This window comes from Lotus japonicus, chromosome 1, assembly GCF_012489685.1.
Source record: "Lotus japonicus ecotype B-129 chromosome 1, LjGifu_v1.2".
Classification (NCBI taxonomy): domain Eukaryota; kingdom Viridiplantae; phylum Streptophyta; class Magnoliopsida; order Fabales; family Fabaceae; genus Lotus; species Lotus japonicus.
Genome location: NC_080041.1, coordinates 73676427 through 73694419, shown reverse-complemented (window position 1 = coordinate 73694419; position 17993 = coordinate 73676427). Strand labels below are relative to the sequence as shown.

At 38.9% G+C, this 17993-nt stretch overlaps 4 protein-coding genes across 5 annotated transcripts; all 4 read left to right on the top strand.

Annotated features, from left to right (window-relative positions):
• Positions 1-668: 668 nt before the first annotated feature.
• Positions 669-2094, top strand: LOC130745540 (uncharacterized). Its single transcript, XM_057597849.1, has 3 exons — positions 669-722; positions 805-1249; positions 2012-2094. Exons 1-3 carry the CDS (start codon positions 669-671, stop codon positions 2092-2094), a joined length of 582 nt encoding a protein of 193 aa, XP_057453832.1.
• On the top strand, positions 2084-3163 carry LOC130732030 (proline-rich receptor-like protein kinase PERK7). The gene is given in 5 exon segments (XM_057584161.1): positions 2084-2167; positions 2276-2346; positions 2435-2469; positions 2471-2509; positions 2616-3163. Coding segments are annotated over 5 exon segments (450 nt in total). The 5' UTR covers positions 2084-2097; the 3' UTR covers positions 2851-3163.
• Positions 3164-3886: 723 nt separating this feature from the next.
• On the top strand, positions 3887-6395 carry LOC130732029 (protein STRUBBELIG-RECEPTOR FAMILY 2-like). 2 transcript variants are annotated; one of them, XM_057584160.1, is made up of 5 exons: positions 4659-4934; positions 5021-5086; positions 5195-5266; positions 5733-5826; positions 6129-6395. In XM_057584160.1, the coding sequence occupies exons 1-5, from the start codon at positions 4825-4827 to the stop codon at positions 6222-6224; spliced, it is 438 nt and encodes a 145-aa protein (XP_057440143.1). In that variant the 5' UTR covers positions 4659-4824; the 3' UTR covers positions 6225-6395. The 2 variants fall into 2 exon arrangements, 1 of the variants encoding a protein (XP_057440143.1); XR_009016922.1 differs by adding an exon at positions 3887-4182 and having other exon boundaries at positions 4863-5266.
• Positions 6396-6899: 504 nt separating this feature from the next.
• Positions 6900-8653, top strand: LOC130745532 (protein FAR1-RELATED SEQUENCE 5-like). The gene is made up of 2 exons (XM_057597840.1): positions 6900-7114; positions 7234-8653. The coding sequence occupies exons 1-2, from the start codon at positions 6900-6902 to the stop codon at positions 8651-8653; spliced, it is 1635 nt and encodes a 544-aa protein (XP_057453823.1).
• Positions 8654-17993: the final 9340 nt, after the last annotated feature.

Here is a 17993-nt window from a genome sequence, read left to right as displayed (position 1 = left end):
CTATGGAACTACTACTTTGTGTGATAAAATCTGGAAATTATATCACTGCCATCATGATTTGCGCTACTAACTTCACTACCATCCACTACTAGTGTCTCGATTATAACAAATTATTTTCCATCGTTGTTTATCTACTTAATCTGGAAATTATAATATTTTCATTTCCACTTTTCTTTTCGGGCTACCATGGATCCCATCTTTTCGGGCTCTAATTTTGGAGCCCTGTTTTTTACCTACCATCACCCTTCCGGTTAAAAATAAAATAAAATTAAAAGTAAATGTTTTTAGTTAAAGTTTTAATTATTCCATTAATTGCTAATCATGATTCCGCACTAATTACCAGTATATATTCTCAGCTGGAATTAATTTCACATTTCAAGAAGAAGGACATTCATCTTTACCCTTAGCTCCTTACCTCTGGTTGTACCCCCACCAGCCTCCTCCGGCAGATCCAACCCACGAACCCCGTAACCCATAGCAGCGAAAACAAAGGTATCCTTCGAAATCACGATTTTTCGTTTGTCGTGTTTATAGATCTGAAAACCCCCAATTCGCGTTTTTATGTTGAGATGCTCTTAGTTCAATTCGAATACACATAACTGATGTTTGAGATTTACTGTTTGTAGATCGCTCCGGCAGTACTCCGGCGATTATTCAACTCTTCAAAGATGGCCACTGGGGAAGGAGAAAGAAAGATTGATAATGCAGAAGATTTTTTGCAGGTTTGGTAATTATTGTTTTCAAACCTTATTGACGATGCTATCCTTGTTCCTTATTGCGAATGGTTTCGTTATTTTTGTTCAGGTGAACGAGGAGTCCGATAGTGATGATGAGAATGAGACTTCTGGTAGTGAGGAAATTGAAGACTTCTGTGATGGTGAAGATGCTGTGCAATCCATTGGAGAAACTTGTACAATTCCCATAGATGGTGTTGAAGATATGGGTAACATCAATTTCGTCACTTTAACATTTGAAGACATGAAGAAATACAGGTTTTTAAATCGCAATGTTGCCTACGATTTTTACAATATGTATGCTCGCTTTAATGGATTTTCTGCCCGTCGGAGCGTTGTCAAGAAAAACTTTAAGGGAGAAATTGTGCAGCAGAATTTTGTTTGTCATAAACAAGGTCACAGAGAAGATAGATTTGGGGAAGATGGAGTTCGCAAGCGTGAACCTAGGAGGGACATTAGGTGTGGATGTTTAGCACACTGCAAGGTCCATATTGATGAATCTGAATATGGTCAACGTTGGGTTCACTACTACAGAAATGACATTTTGCCACGCCTCAATTGCCACGGTTATAGGCGGAACCGTGGCAAAAGCTCAATTGTCACGGTTAGAAGCGGAACCGTGGTAATAGGGGACAATATTTTATTATTTTTTTAAGGGACCGTGACAATAGATACCCCTAAACCTTCTCCCCTCTATCCCACTCTCCACACTCCAACCCTTCAAAACGACGGCGGCAGACCCAAGCTCTCTCTTCTCGAGGTCGACCTCGCAGCCTCTCTTCTGTTCACGGCGACGGTACCATGGTCTCGCTTATCTTCTTCGTGAGGTCAAGCTCGTCACTCTTCCTCTATCATCTACAGGTCTCTGTCGCGTCTTCCTCCTTCGTTCTTTTGTTCTCCATCGCGTCGTTCTCTGTGGTTGTTCTTCGTCGCGCCATCGCCCATCATCGTCATGCTAGAGACGTTTTAGGTATGCATTTCTGTCTCTCACACTCTCTCCCTCCCTCTATCTCTCACACGGCTATTTTATTTGCTAGCTAGGGTTTCAAGGGACCAAGGTTAGAGAAGGAGTGAAGGAAATTTTGTAATCTTTTTTGAATATGATGATATGAGTAGTTGAAATTGATTGTATAGGTTCGTATCTGTGTTTATTCGATTGTTGAAGTGTGTGAATGTCATAGATATACTTGGGAATTTCTTTGAATCAATTCAGTCGAAAAGTGTTTGATTTTTGAAACTACTAATCAATTTCTTGTAATTTTCTTTTTTATGAGCAGTGGCTGCTCTCCAGGACCTATACAGAACCTTGAACTACCCACCAGAGCTTCAAGGATGGAATGGTAGCGATCCTTGTGTATAACTGATGGACTGGGACACCAGGCTCAAAATTGCGATTGGATCAGCCAAAGGACTTGCTTATTTACATGAGGATTGTAAGTGATATGCATGCTTATCTTCTCTTAAATAATCAATTTGTGTAGACTTTTTTTTTGTTAAAAGGATGAAATCATTGTTATTAACTTATGGGAAACATCAATCAGGTCACCCTCGCATCATTCACCGAGACATAAAGGGTGCAAACATTCTAATTGAAAACAACTTTGATGCCAAAGTATGTATATCAAATTTCATGAGCTAGAGATATTTTAAGAATTGTGGCTCTTGATTCCTATTGGTAATCATTGGTTTTATCTATTCAGGTGGCAGATTTTGGATTGGCAAAGTTTAATCAAGACACTAACACATGTTTCTACTTGTGTGATGGGAACATTTGGGTAAAATACTAATAAACCAAACAATTCACAAAGTTTTATATCATTATATGTGTATGTTTCTGTCTGCTAATACCAAATTGGTCTAATCACTTGGTGTCTTATTCAGGTATTTGGCTCCTGAGTATGCATCAAGTGGCAAATTAACTGTGAAATCTGATGTTTTCTCATTTGGTATCATGCTATTGGAGCTCATTACAGGACGACGGCCGGTAGACAACACTGGTGATTATGAAGAGGATAGTTTGGTTGATTGGGTAAATTACTTCAAAGTTCTGAGCTCATTTGCCATTCTTGTGTGGAGTCCTTTAGCATGCTCTGGGTCATCAGTTATACACCTGTAATGAAACAAACAACTCTATAGTGTAGAGTAGACAAATTAAATTTTATCTATATTGGGTTTCATCCAACTAAATTTAATGTGAAATCTCGGGTCATCAACCAAATTTTGTTTGAAGGAGCAGCCAAATAAGTGGGGCTTTATGAGTTTCCTAGTTTACTTTGTAACTTCGTCCTCATGCCAAATTATATTGTTTCTAATTCATCAAACTTGCATTTCCTTTGGGGAAGAACTGTGACTTGTTCAGAAATATTTTGACTTTATCTTTGCTGGTGAAGCACGTTGTGTGTAACCTCTTGTTCTCATTTTCTTAAAAACTTCCGTTCAGAATCACATTGACTAATATTTTCTAGTTAGGTGTGCTCTTGTGTTTGTTTTCATTTTCATTGGACTTTTGTTCTTAAGCACATTGTCTCTATCTTTACTAGTAAAGAACATTTCATGTTTGTAACCTCTTTCTGATTTTCATTAGACTTGTGCTACCTTTGGGTAAGAACTCTCCACTTGTTCAGAAGCATTACTAGTAAGGCATGTCTTCGTTATCCCATTGCTCATGTTTTCATTAGACTTCTGTTTCCATATAGAGCAGATCTCTTGCTTGTTCACACTATAGATACTTACATTTAGAACTAGCACCCCAACTCTTGCTTGAGCATTTCATTTTCCTCACAGGATATTGAGTGCTCATGTTCCATTTCCTATAGAATGGTCTAAAGTCCTGTACTAAAACAGCTCTTGTTTTCATGTTTCATAACTTGAGAATAACATGCTTTCAGTCATCCAATCTTAGTCTATTTTATTGTAAATTTGCCAACATTTGGGTTTTCAAATATGAAAGTTTAAATATTTGTGGTCTGATTTTATTTTAAGAATTTCTATTTGAAATTATTTGAGCTGCAATTGTGCACTTTGATCCTAAATCAGCAAGCTGAAGCTCTTAAGCAACTGGGTCAGAACTTCAATGGTAGTTCTATCAGTTCTTCCCATAGTCCTGGTAATGATTCATTCAAGAACATATTTTTTGTTTTTCGTTTTTTTTTTTTCACTTTGATATGGCTTTGGCTTTTTAGTTGTTGGGGAAGCTTTGAGTTTTAGCATGTCATAGTAAATTTTGCATTTATTTATAATATGTTTCTTTTGCCTATTCGGATGAAGGAAGGTCCAAAATGGAGAAAGGCAAGGGACAGATGAAAGTCATGAAACAGACATAGCACAGAATGTTGTCTCTCACAGGGGACAGAGATTGTTAAAAAGTGTGGTTGCTGTTGCAGGGTTCTAATTTGGATTCTGCAATGATGTAAAAGATGATAGCATGGTAAACTTCTACTACACCAAGGTGATCATATTCATATTACATCTCAAAAAGTGTTCAAAATTGAAGTACTTAAAATGATTATCACGTTTAGTTAGATCTAAGCAGGGTACATTCACATCCTAGTAGAGCTAGCGCTCCTTGCTAGAGTTTTACTTTTATTTATACACATGACTCAAACATAAGACATTAAGAAGATGGAACAGAAACTGCCTGAAAAAAAAAAACTGTGAAGGTGGGTAAGAAAAGGTCTATGGGGATGGCTATGAGCCTATGATAGTGGCTATGCTCATGGGTTTGACCAAGGTGTTGGCTACGGCAGCAGGAAGGATGTATATAGGAACTATGATGACAACAACATCAGTAAATACTCTTAAGCATGACCATGGCTCTGAGCTTGGTCATGACTACATTGACAGTGGATATGGCTACTATGAAAATTATGGCAGTGAATATGCTTTTGGAGGTTATCATGGTGCTTTGGAGTGTGTTAGAGGACGTAATATAGTTAGTCTTCACAGTTATGTAATTGGTTAGGAAAGCTATTACATGTTAGTCTGCTAGTTGATCAGTTTGGTTTAATTTTGTTATTATGCTCCAACTAATTCTGTTTTGAGAGATTAACTTGTACAAGGTTTATAATATACCCTTCATTGCCACTAATTAATGAACCCCTTAATTACCTACTTTTTGTCTTTATGCAGCAAAATTCAAGGATTGAACATCACTAGGTATCTCGGAGGCTTGCTTCACAATCTACAAAACTTGAAGCATATGTAAGTAATTGTGTATATATTTCAAGTTGTTCTGTTTCACTGTAAACATATGTGACTTACTTGTTTCCATATTCTTGTTTATTTAGGGATGTGATTTCTAACAACATAGTTGGTGAGATACCATATAGTTTGCCACCCAATGCCACACATATGTAAGCCTATTGTTCTGATGATTTTTTCCTTCATCAGTGAATTCTATTTGTTTATGTGACCCTGTGTCTTCAGCAGTGAGTTTTTCTGATGAATCTTCTTTATTGCAGAAACATGGCTTGCAATTATTTGAGCCAAAATATCCCTCATTCTTTACCAACCATGAAGAAACTGAGACTTCTGTGAGTCATTTTCTTATTGATTTTAGTCCACTGGTTGCTTATTTTGTCTTATGTTCTCATTTTTGTTGAGTGAGATATAGTGATTCAGTTTTACAAATGACTGTGAGGTGTGAAAACTTTCAGGGTCTTGGAGTTTACTAGTGTTTTTTTTATCCTATTCATGTATAATTTGTTTCAGTGTTTAATTTGAGCCCATGCCATTTTCCCCATTTTCCACATGATTCATGGCATCGGGGAATTGAAAGTATGTAGTGGTTTACAATTGGATCATTTCTTAGATGGAAAAAACAATCTATAGTCAGGGAATAACTTGGCCATGCCATTTCCCCCATTTTCCTCATGGTTCATGGCTTTTCTACCATGTCAATCAGTTTGCTTGCTTGCTTCACCATTTTTTTCTCCTTCTTTTCCTAAATGTACATACATAACTTCCCTCCCTCTTACCTCGTGTGTTGCTTTTTTGAAGGCTTGGTCCCTTGGAAAATCAACTCAAACAGAGCAAAGTAGCAACACAAGGATATACAACTCATAGCCCTACAATAATGACAAGGCCTAAACAGGTGACATGCATTTCCCTTTTTTTCCATGTTACTTCTGGTTTACTACTTAGTGCTTTGCATTTAACTAATATACATTCCTCCCTCTCAAACGACCCGTTTCCATGATTTATTTGCTACATGTTTCTTCCTAGAACAAAAAGGGTTTGGTTATTTTTAGCTTTATCAAAGTGCATGTAAACAAAGTAGTGGCTTTGACATAGTGTTGCTCAATTGTGTTTGCACTGTTTAAATTTGGCATTGTAGTATTTTTGTTTCGGCTTCTGCTGTGCTGTTGGTGATGGACTGCTGTTTTTCTGCTACAGTGTGCATTATGGCAAGTTGTTGCAGATGCTCTACTCTCCCTCGCGTCTTTCTGGATGCAGCTAGATCCGATTCTAATTCCAACAAAACTTTGTTAATTCATGCTTTTAACTGATGTAGCTTGCTTTAATTTCTTGAGAGAGTATGTTCTCAACAACAATTAGTATTGTTTTAGACAAATTAGTAAAGTGACATGGATTTTAGTATTGTTTTGTTATTCAAGGCTGGAATATTTGAGTAATTCTGTTAGAATATGTGAATGTTGTTCTCAACATGAGATTTTATGAAATTTATTTTTCTTGAAAAAATGTACTGCAATTTATGCATAGACCAGATCAAATAAAAAAAAACATAAATCTGGCCGTGGTAATTGCACAGCCCAGGTGTACAACATATTGCCACGGTTAAAAAACCGTGGTACAAAAGCCTCATATTGTCACGGTTACGTACTTGACCGTGGCAATATGTGGACTCTATTGCCACGGTTGAGTGGGTAACCGTGGCAATATGTGGACCCTATTGCCACGGTTATCCTTTACCGACTGTGGTAATAGGCGAATCAATTGCCACGGTTCGCCCTTGAACCGTGGCAATTGAGCAATTGCCACGCAAGCTATCGCCACGGTTAAACCGTGGCTAAAGGGCGTGCGGAACCGTGGCGAAAAGCCTTTTCTGTAGTAGTGGTTGTTAAACATCTCGATGATGGCCATAGTCACTTGGTTGTCCCTGATAAGCATGTAGGTTTGCTAGCCGGTCATAGGAAGATGTGCGACATGGATGTTTCCCAGATGAACAACATGATTGGAGTTGGTATTTCACCTCCCCAAGTTTATGCATCATTTGCTGGTGAAGCGGGTGGGTATCTGAATGTAAATTTTAATCAGCGGAACATGTACAATGTATTGGATAAGGAGAGGAGAAACCAGTTGCCTGATGCAAGAGGTGCATTTGGCTATCTGCGTACTTTGCGAAGCACAGATCCAGACATGTACTGGAGCATAAGAAGTCTGAGGAAGGAAAGTTGCTGAACTTGTTTTGGTGCGATGGACAAAGTCGTAGAGACTATGGTGTTTTTGGTGATGTGTTAGCATTTGATGCTACGTATAGACAAAACAAATATAGTTGCCCACTTGTGGTATTGTCTGGAGTCAACCATCATAACAGGACCATTGTGTTTGGCACAGCAATTGTATCTGATGAGAAAGAAGAAACCTATGTATGGCTGCTGGAAAAATTTGTGGATGCAATGAAAGGCAAAGCTCCTGTATCTGTCATTACTGATGGATGCAAGTCCATGAGGAATGCGATTAGAAGAGTATTCCCCGATGCCCACCATAGGTTGTGTGCGTGGCATTTATTGGAGAACGCAGGAAGGAATGTGAAGAAGCCCAAATTCGTAGAAATGTTTAAAAGATGCATGTTGGGTGACTATGAGGTGGCTGGGTTTGAAGATAGGTGGGAAAAGATGGTGATAGAATTTGAAGTTCAAGATGAACCATGGGTGAAGGAGACGTATGAGAAGAAGGAAATGTGGGCTTCTGCATACATGCGCGGTCAGTTTTTTGGTGGTTTTAGGACCACCTCGCGAGTTGAAGGCTTGCATGCTCAGCTCGGTAGATATGTGAATTATAAAAATAATTTGTGTAATTTCTTGAAGAACTTTCATAGGTGCATGACCTACTTTAGGTTCAAGGAGGTTGAAGATGACTTTAATTCAACACATGGGGAACAAGTGTTGTTGACATCTCTAAAAGCACTGGAGAGGTCCGCATCAAAGATCTACACGCGTAACATATTTCTTCGTTTTAGGGCTATTCTTCAAAGGGCTTCAACTTGGAGGGTTTTTGGGTTCAAGAGAACAGCAATGTGTGTTATCTACTTTGTGAAGCATTACCCCTCAACTGGAAGGAATTGGCAAGTTACTTATTATGAACCTACTAGTGAGTTAAAGTGCAGCTGTGAGAGAATGGAGTCAGTAGGCCTTCCTTGTGATCACATTGTTTCTGTGATGGTGCACATAGATATGGTTGAGATTCCTAAATCCCTTGTTCTTGCTAGGTGGACTATTAATGCTAAGGAATCTATTGAGGGCTTTGGAGAAACTGAAATGAATGAATGGGATCAACTAACAGTCTGTCGATATTCTGCATTGCTTGCAAGTTGTAGAAACCTGTGCAAACTTGCTTGTCGCACAAGTGCACAATTTCTAGAGACCAAATCACTTGTATTTGAGCACTGTAAAAGACTGAGCAGTAATTCACAGGTTGACGTGACAGCTGGAGATGGTGCTGCTGACCATGGTGCAACAGTTGATGAGGGACAGGGTGAGGAAGGTGAAGAGAGGCACATTAGGAATCCTGATGTTGTCAGATCTAAAGGATGTGGGGCCATTATCTCTCAACGGTCAATGAAAGGTAAGCGTACTCTTCGCTGTGGTATCTGTGGCAAGCCAGGACACAACCGCACAACATGCACACGTAGAGATGGCCAAACGTCTACTCAACTAGGAACTCAACAAGGAACTTAGATCTATTGGTGCTGGTCTCACCCAGAGACTATTTGAAGAAGAAAATGAAAATGTTTGAGACAGATGTTGAGGAGGTAACTATCCTCTCTTTTATGATTTCATGTGCTTATGTTGTTCAAATGAATGGTTTCATTGTGCTTAATATGCGTATAAATTTCAGGTTGTGGATCCTTTTCTGGTGTGGTTTACGGAGGCTGACGTAGTTTAGTTCTATGAAACCCTAATATGGGTATAATTAGATTGTGGTGTATTAGGTACAAAACAGTTTGTGTTACTGTTGGATTTGTATTGAGTAAATGTTGAATTGTGTGTATTAAGTTTAATTTGATGTTGGATTCATATTATGTTATTGTTTTGACTTAATATGTAGTTTATTTGCATGTTTTGACTTAATATGCAGTTCATATTGGGGTAGGAAAGGGTTTATGAGTGCTGCCTAAAGGTGCACTAATAAAATTAAAAGTGTAGAATGAACGAAAAACAGAATTTGCCACAAACAACCATATATTTTTCCATAAGTGTGCCAAAAGAAACACCTAAAGATCCAATTACATTTTTTTTTTCTGGGCCAGCCCAAAATAAAAAGTTAACGGGCCCAGGCCAATAAGCAGCTTCGTAAGCATTACGAGCCAAAAGTTTTAAGCAGGTTCAGAAGCACCAAGATCCACAACATTGGACCATTAACCAGGTTCATACACATTACAAACCAAAAGTACGAGGGGAACATACACAGTACCAAAAAACTCGTCCAGTTCTCAAAAAATCTTAAGCTACTATGTGCATGACCTACTACCACCCAACATCAACTCAGCTTTGTCAGAGTATCCCAGAAGGCCTCACTGCTTGTCTGTAGCTTCCTCCTCTCCTCATTGTACCATCCAGTCAGCAAAGAAAGAGTCAACCTCATCCTCAAAGGGCTTGGCATCATCTGAAAGTAAAATATGGTAAGCTTCTTTTTGAGTTTAGCTATTGTATTCAACAAAAAAGCAGTGAGAGTGAGAGTGTGCTTACACTGACAATAAGATTTGGATTGAATGCATCCTCCATCTCCATCCAATGCATTGTCCAAATGCCAGAGTGTTTGCTTCAATACATGAAGATATTGTTACGTTAAACAGTCAATGGATTACCAACTATCCAGTAACAAAATATTATTGGCAACTACGGACTACAATGATGTGGCCAACCTGTTTCCCCAGTTCGGTGTGCCCGTAGCCTCTTTGATTTTCCAGGACGGGAACTTCGCAGCAAGCTTTGTCAACAATGGTGGGTACACCCCCATTGTGACAATGTCCGATACAGCGGTGGTCTGATTAAAGCACAAATGTGAAGACAACTTCTAATACATTTTCCAGATTTAATTCACAATTATACAAAGGTTAATATGTTGTACCAAAGTAGTGATCATGTCAGACCGTTGTAGAACATCCATCCGATTCAAATATGAGTCTAGATGGAAAACCTTTTGATGAACTAGGGAGATGACCATTAAGAACCAATGGCCATATTCATTTCTTATGGGAAGGTAAACCTGTGTCACAAAGAAGAAATTGTAGTCAACACGTGGGAATTCCAAAAACAATTTGACATTGACATTGATATTGAATTAAAGTTGACAAGATTTGCTGAGGGATTACATATTTCAGTCTTTCAAAAGGTTTCATCCAGACTTCAGCATATGTCTCTGTTAGTTGTTTAATTGAATGTCCCTTGAAAACATCATCCTGATCATTGCAAAAAGAAGCAATTCAATGAAATTTTCCATTTTAACCAATATTGTACTACTATATTATAAACACTATAATTGTTCACGTAACACACCACGAAAGCTGGTGGAAGTGACCACACCGTTGGAGTTATTGCATCATGTTGCACGCATGTGCTCTTCATGCTCATTAAGGTTACCATCTGGAATTAATGGAGAAAAGTGTCATGCATACAGTTATGATTGTAATACATTCAGATATTAGTGATTGTACTTCTAGTAATGTCTACATTACCTCTGGTCTGATGTCTATCTCTGGGCACATGCAGTGAAAATCTAGCCTGGTCAATGACATGTCTCCCAAACGCATCAACACTTCCCTGTATCCAAATTTCATCCAATTATGTTTTTATGTGACAATTAATATAATGTTCACGTCGTTAATGTTTAGTAAAAAGATGCTCACCCTGCCTCCAGAGCTGGATGAAACACATAGCAAGCAAGCTTCACTTCAGTCATCCCCAGTAGCATTTCCTCTGTTGGGGGAAAATAGCATAGAATCCCCTATGTCAAAACAAACATAAACATGTCATTTTCATCATAAACTGTTGCATCAAAGGCAAATGCAAGAAAAAGGAACTAAAACAACCTGAGGCAATGTGTGACCCTTAGGTTCTTTCATCTCTTTGAGGATAGCTTCAACTGGCTTCAGAGTAGTATCAATCTCCTTTCCTTTCTTTTTAGGTGTTTCAGCAACTGAAGAAGGTGGTTTTTCTTTACCCCTTTTACCATTTTTTGGAGTACTTGCAGCAGACAATTTGCCCTTTCCCTTTTTGTCAGGCTTTGGGGGATCTGATGAAGGTAAAATTTCAGTGTTGTCGCTAACAAGGTCTTCATCTTCATCGGCTTTGGAATCTTTGCCCTTACGTTTGGTTGGTGTTGGTGAATGAAAAAGTTTTTTCCCTGTTAGTCCATCATCTACGTTGAATGCACGAATCAGACTCAGTCGATGCAAAACAAAGATATTACACCATCAGCAAGCGTACTACAGTACACATACGATTCATAAAAAAATAATTTGGTAATGAACCACCACCTGAGTAGGGCTAGGCTGTTCTGGTGTCTTGCGTGCTTTGTTGACTGATTGGTTAACGAATCTTTGACCCCATGTGATAGAAAATGCACCACTCTTGTGTTGTTCATGGCTAAGCATAACCTCGTCATTGTCATCAGCCACGTATTCATCATCTGAAATATATGTCAGCAAGTCAAGGTCTTCATCCCCAATAAGGTCCACCTCGCGTTTCTTGTTTACAGATTTAGCAGCAGTCGTGTTTGGTGTTGCGTTCTCACTTGCAGCCACTGGGGTGCAGCTTTGACTTCCATCAGTTTGTGTTGTTTGTTTTGGAGTGTGCTTCAGATGTGTTACATCACTTGCAGATACTGATTTCCCCATCAGGTGAATGGAGTGTTGTATGCTGGTCATTGTCAAGCTCAACTCGTCAACACGAGTGTTCATCACCTGTTATTAGTAAAAAATACAATTTATTAGAGCTTTTAAACCACATCAGACTTGATTTATGAATAGCAACTGGAAAAGATAAACTTACCTTGTTCTGCACAAGTGATTTTGTCACCGTTTCAGTAAGGGCTTTAATGGCCATTTTAATTTGTGAGATATCGTCCTTAACATCCATTCCGTTTCCGCGCCCTTTGTCCTCTATGTGAGCCTTCTCCAACCTGCAGTAAAGAGGACAGAAGTATTAGTTTGAGCTGAGGGTTTAGGGTTTAAGGGAAAAATAACAAATAGGGTTTATGGCTTAAGTGAACTTACATGTTGTTGTTTGCTTCAACACCGGCAGAGTTCATTGATGCAATCTCTTCCATGGGATCTTCCATGGGATCTTCAGATCAACTGTTGACACTTTGGTTGTTGGATTGTTTAAACAGAGGTGCAGTGCATAGAAGTGTCAAGTGTGTAGAATGTGAATGAAGCACTTCAGACCTTTGTTGAACATAAAGTAGGTGAGCTTACGTGTCACGATTTCATTCGGCCAACCGATTACATTGGGATGCTCTCGCTCCTGAAACCTAATTTTCTTCAAAAGTAAACGCGCTACGTGTCCATATGGTGATTGGTTGTTTCTCTTATTTTGGTCCACATTGGGAAGAAGCTTGTCCGAACAAAAATTTTCCCTCTAAAACCAGTGTGGTTACGTGTCATCGCATAATTGGTTTGAACTACTTATGTCGTACGACGATGTTTGTTTTTAATTTTGTCTTAAACTGAACAGCACGCAACTCAACGCTTACTAACTAGTTCAACTATTTAGTTCAATCTAAACAAAGTTGGTTCAGCACATAAATTCTTTATCCAGTGGATATGTAGTTGGATCTCCATGTGAGGGGGGCACAAATATTAAGAGGCACAAATTGAAATGCAAAGGAAATTATAGGATTAGGCTCAAACATTGATGGGGTATATATACCCAAATTAGCATAATTAACAACAAGGTCCTAACAACAATTAGGTGGATAAGGCAACAACACTTTAAAATATGAGCTGCCATATCTTCAATAGGATTACACCCACGAATATTCCAAAAAGAATGGCACCACCAGTTGTTAGTTTGCCTTCAACAATTTCTTCTTTGACAGTTGGGGTTTCATGTGGATGAGAACTCTTGGTTGGTTCTTGAATGTCCGTAAGTTGTGGCATACACTCATCTCCAGGAAGTGATTTAGTTTGCATATCTCCAGCAATTGACATGTCCACATGAGCCATTTCATATTTTGTTGACATTGCTTTGGCCCAGTACAGGTTCCATGCTGACAAAGCTTCTTCCTCACTGTTATATGCCTTGTACAAATTGCCTGAGAATCCAGAAACCTGATTGTTACACTCACCCCATGAAGAGTATATCCCTGGCTCCCTACCCTTGAAAACCACATATCTTTTGGATCTTGGACGCTGGTGGATCATTGGAGCCTCCATACCACACAACATAAGCTAATTTGCAAGGGAAGAACTTGTTTGTCTAGGTGAATGTGATTAAATAAATGGATAAAAGTAAAGGGCCATATATATAGGCAATGTGCCTTTACTAGCCGTTGTGATTGTTTAAATGTGACACAACCTAAAGGATAAACAAAGTTTGCTTTAATTGCAGTTTTCATAGAAGTAACATCACATCTCTGTACTTGGTCCCCATTTCCTCATTACTACATTCCACTACACACGTATAATGACCCTATTGTCCTTGTTCATCAAATGAGGGAGATTCCAAAATTTAATTGATTTAAATTTTTGAAAACAAATTTTGTAAGAAACAAAATTTACTAAACATAAGGTTGCTTTTTATGTGCTTCTTAATATGGCTTATATGGGTCCAATAATTAAGTTTTAGTTCATAGGGTTACCCTAGTTCATATACACCATAAGTTAATGAGGGGTCATTGATGTAATTCAGTAACCACAATCCAATTGATAAAACCCTCCATCCACATGTAAGGTCTCCACTTATTGCTTTTTGTCTCATATAAACCTTGACCTGATTGGCTGATTTCAATTTCTTTTACATTTTAGTGGTGCTACAGTGACTGACTTTGTACCGTGATTGATTGTCATAGGGTTCCGTAAAGATCAATCAAGCAACTCTGTCGCTGGTGCTGCTACGTCTGACGCATTTGAACCTATCGCAGGTCTACGTCACCTACGATTTCAAGCTGGCTCCTTCTACTTTGATTTGAATTGATTTGACATTTTCAGCGAGAGAGAGGAAAGGCGGTTTCCATTACCGATAACTGTATTATCTGAATAAATTAGGACGTTCTAAATTAATTAGGGTCATGATCTTAATCAACAAGTCTTATTGAACAGTATACGTCATAATCTTCGTCAAATAGATCTAATCACACAGTAATTAACCTAATCAACTACAATGTGAAACACCCTTAATTATAATAATCTTACATAACAAGTGCTACTCAAACCTAAATTATCCTAATCATAAAATCCTAATCAACCGTAATCACACTTAACTTATCCTATTCATGAATTTCTAATAATTGATATTTTGAAAAAAATAATTTTTTATTTTCAAAATATCAATTATCAGACATTTAGTCAGCAACCCATAATCACTCTCATAAGGTCATCATCCTGGTCAACAACTCCTAAGAACACCTCTAGTGCTACATATCCTAGTCAGCAAACCCTAATCACTCTCATAAGGTCATCATCCTGGTCAACAACTCCTAAGAACACCTCTAGTGCTACAAACCCTAGTCAGCAACCCATGATCACACATGCACTATCCTAGTCAGCAAACCCTAATCACTCTCATAAGGTCATCATCCTGGTCAACAACTCCTAAGAACACCTCTAGTGCTACAAACCCTAGTCAGCAACCCATGATCACACATGCACTATCCTAGTCAGCAAACCCTAATCACTCTCATAAGGTCATCATCCTGGTCAACAACTCCTAAGAACACCTCTAGTGCTACAAACCCTAGTCAGCAACCCATGATCACACATGCACTATCCTAGTCAGCAAACCCTAATCACTCTCATAAGGTCATCATCCTGGTCAACAACTCCTAAGAACACCTCTAGTGCTACAAACCCTAGTCAGCAACCCATGATCACACATGCACTATCCTAGTCAGCAAACGCTATTCACTCTCATAAGGTCATCATCCTGGTCAACAACTCCTAAGAACACCTCTAGTGCTACAAACCCTAGTCAGCAACACATGATCACACATGCACTATCCTAGTCAGCAAACCCTAATCACTCTCATAAGGTCATCATCCTGGTCAACAACTCCTAAGAACACCTCTAGTGCTACAAACCCTAGTCAGCAACCCATGATCACACATGCACTATCCTAGTCAGCAAACCCTAATCACTCTCATAAGGTCATCATCCTGGTCAACAACTCCTAAGAACACCTCTAGTGTTACAAACCCTAGTCAGCAACCCATGATCACACATGCACTATCCTAGTCAGCAAACCCTATTCACTCTCATAAGGTCATCATCCTGGTCAACAACTCCTAAGAACACCTCTAGTGCTACAAACCCTAGTCAACAACCCATGATCACACATGCACTATCCTAGTCAGCAAACCCTATTCACTCTCATAAGGTCATCATCCTGGTCAACAACTCCTAAGAACACCTCTAGTGCTACAAACCCTAGTCAGCAACCCATGATCACACATGCACTATCCTAGTCAGCAAACCCTATTCACTCTCATAAGGTCATCATCCTGGTCTACAACTCCTAAGAACACCTCTAGTGCTACAAACCCTAGTCAGCAACCCATGATCCCACATGCCCTATCCTAGTCAGCAAACCCTAATCACTCTCATAAGGTCATCATCCTGGTCAACAACTCCTAAGAACACCTCTAGTGCTACAAACCCTAGTCAGCAACCCATGATCACACATGCACTATCCTAGTCAGCAAACCCTATTCACTCTCATAAGGTCATCATCCTGGTCAACAACTCCTAAGAACACCTCTAGTGCTACAAACCCTAGTCAGCAACCCATGATCACACATGCACTATCCTAGTCAGCAAACCCTAATCACTCTCATAAGGTCATCATCCTGGTCAACAACTCCTAAGAACACCTCTAGTGCTACAAACCCTAGTCAGCAACCCATGATCACACATGCACTATCCTAGTCAGCAAACCCTATTCACTCTCATAAGGTCATCATCCTGGTCAACAACTCCTAAGAACACCTCTAGTGCTACAAACCCTAGTCAGCAAACCCATAATCACACATGCACTATCCTAGTCAGCAAACCCTAATCACTCTCATAAGGTCATCATCCTGGTCAACAACTCCTAAGAACACCTCTAGTGCTACAAACCCTAGTCAGCAAACCCTAATCACTCTCATAAGGTCATAATCCTGGTCAACAACTCCTAATCACACCTCTAGTGCTACAAACCCTAGTCAGCAACCCATAATTATCATAAGGTCATCATAATCCTATTAACACAACCTTTGCTAATGGGCCTTAATTATCATAATCCTATTAACACACAACCTTTGCTAATGGGCCTTAATTATCATAAACCTAATAGAACACACAACCTTAGTTAATTGGCCTTAATCTTTCATAAACACAAAACTTTTACCTAAAATCCTAACTAATTTGTAACTTCATTACGTAATTGTATAATTAGCTAATAAACAATCATTATTTAACTAAATAAAAATATGTGTGATTTTTTAAATAAAAAAAAATTAGAAGATTTTTCCGGAAAAAAAAATTACTCCATCTCATCTTCCAAAGTTAGAATATTGGTTATCTACGCTCAGTTGTACTTCGAATTAGTGCAACCGTGCATTCTCCACCATTGATTAAGATTCCAAAGGGTTCCATTTAAATAGATTAAATCAACGTCAAAGCCTGGCCGCGTCCAAACCGTAGGATTAAATGAAAGGTTGGATGCAAAGGGCAAAACGATTCAAATCACTCCGGGAAAATGAACCATTGCGGAACACGAAGTAGTGGGGTAATCAATGAAACACGTTTTATTAAACCTTCACAACCGCACTCACCACCTTTCCACAACTATATAAATACTTCCATGAGGCAAATAAGGAAAACTCACAAACCCTAAACACTACACTAGATCTTCTCCTTTCTCGTCTTCAACTTTCCCAGAACACTCCACTACCAGATTCATGGAACCTTCCGTCTGGGGATTCAACTGGAGAGCTTTCACGATCCAGTGGGATCGGGAGGATGTAAGTTTGCAACACTACACTACACTTGTTGCTTTCTGTTTGATTTTTTCAAGTTTGTTTACTTACGTCTTTGTTTCTGTTTTTGTTTTCTACAGCAACGTTCTTTCTTCATCCCAAAAAACTTCTGGAATGACTGGGCAGACGAGATCGACGATGAAGTCACCATCATCGACCCTGTGGGCAACTCCTTCTCCTGCCGTCTTCGCCGCTGGGGCAAACATGCTTACTTCTGGAAAGACTTCAGTAAAGAGGTGATCAGCCTCTACCATCCAAACGGCCCGGTCCGATTGCACTTCCAGATGCTAGCCTCTGGTATTTTCATGATGAGGATGACGGTGGATGGTGAAGGCGAAATCTCCTACCCCTGGCACAACAATGGCCACCAGGGGCGTTTTGTTCAGGGGGGCTTATGGGAGTAGGCTTCCATGCCCCCCCCCTTTTTTTTAATATGAAAATGTAATCCCCCATCCCCTTCCCCCATCCCCTTCCTCTTCCCCTTCCCCTTCCCTCTTCCTCTTTGTCATGAATGAAATTATGTTATTTTCCAATTTTTGTTTTTTTGTGTTTTTTTATCTCCACTTTTCCTTTCTTCAAACTGTTTTTTTATTACTATTTTCGAGCACAAATAAATCTTAATAAACAATGGGAAAAACCATAATAAAAAAAATGAAGTTAACAAAAACCAACCAAAGGATTGGGCTATACTAAAACTTTTTTGTTTAAAAAACCATTGTGGAATTTTAATTTAAAGTTAAAACCCACTAACTAAAACATATGGTAATTTAAATTGAAATTTAGGTATAAATTTTGTACACATTTTTTGCTAAATCTTTAACTTAAGATTTAAGTAATAA

What these genes read in the sequence shown, in the direction of transcription:
- LOC130745540 (XM_057597849.1), top strand. Translation starts at nt 669, where the DNA reads ATGGCCACTGGGGAAGGAGAAAGAAAGATTGATAATGCAGAAGATTTT. An exon ending in ATGCAGAAGATTTTTTGCAG is followed by an intron (nt 723 to 804) that starts GTTTGGTAATTA and finishes ATTTTTGTTCAG; the next exon opens with GTGAACGAGGAGTCCGATAG. An exon ending in TGAATCTGAATATGGTCAAC is followed by an intron (nt 1,250 to 2,011) that starts GTTGGGTTCACT and finishes TTTTATGAGCAG; the next exon opens with TGGCTGCTCTCCAGGACCTA.
- LOC130732029 (XM_057584160.1), top strand. Translation starts at nt 4,825, where the DNA reads ATGAACCCCTTAATTACCTACTTTTTGTCTTTATGCAGCAAAATTCAA. An exon ending in CTACAAAACTTGAAGCATAT is followed by an intron (nt 4,935 to 5,020) that starts GTAAGTAATTGT and finishes TTGTTTATTTAG; the next exon opens with GGATGTGATTTCTAACAACA. An exon ending in CCACCCAATGCCACACATAT is followed by an intron (nt 5,087 to 5,194) that starts GTAAGCCTATTG and finishes TCTTTATTGCAG; the next exon opens with AAACATGGCTTGCAATTATT.
- LOC130745532 (XM_057597840.1), top strand. Translation starts at nt 6,900, where the DNA reads ATGGATGTTTCCCAGATGAACAACATGATTGGAGTTGGTATTTCACCT. An exon ending in CGAAGCACAGATCCAGACAT is followed by an intron (nt 7,115 to 7,233) that starts GTACTGGAGCAT and finishes TGCTACGTATAG; the next exon opens with ACAAAACAAATATAGTTGCC.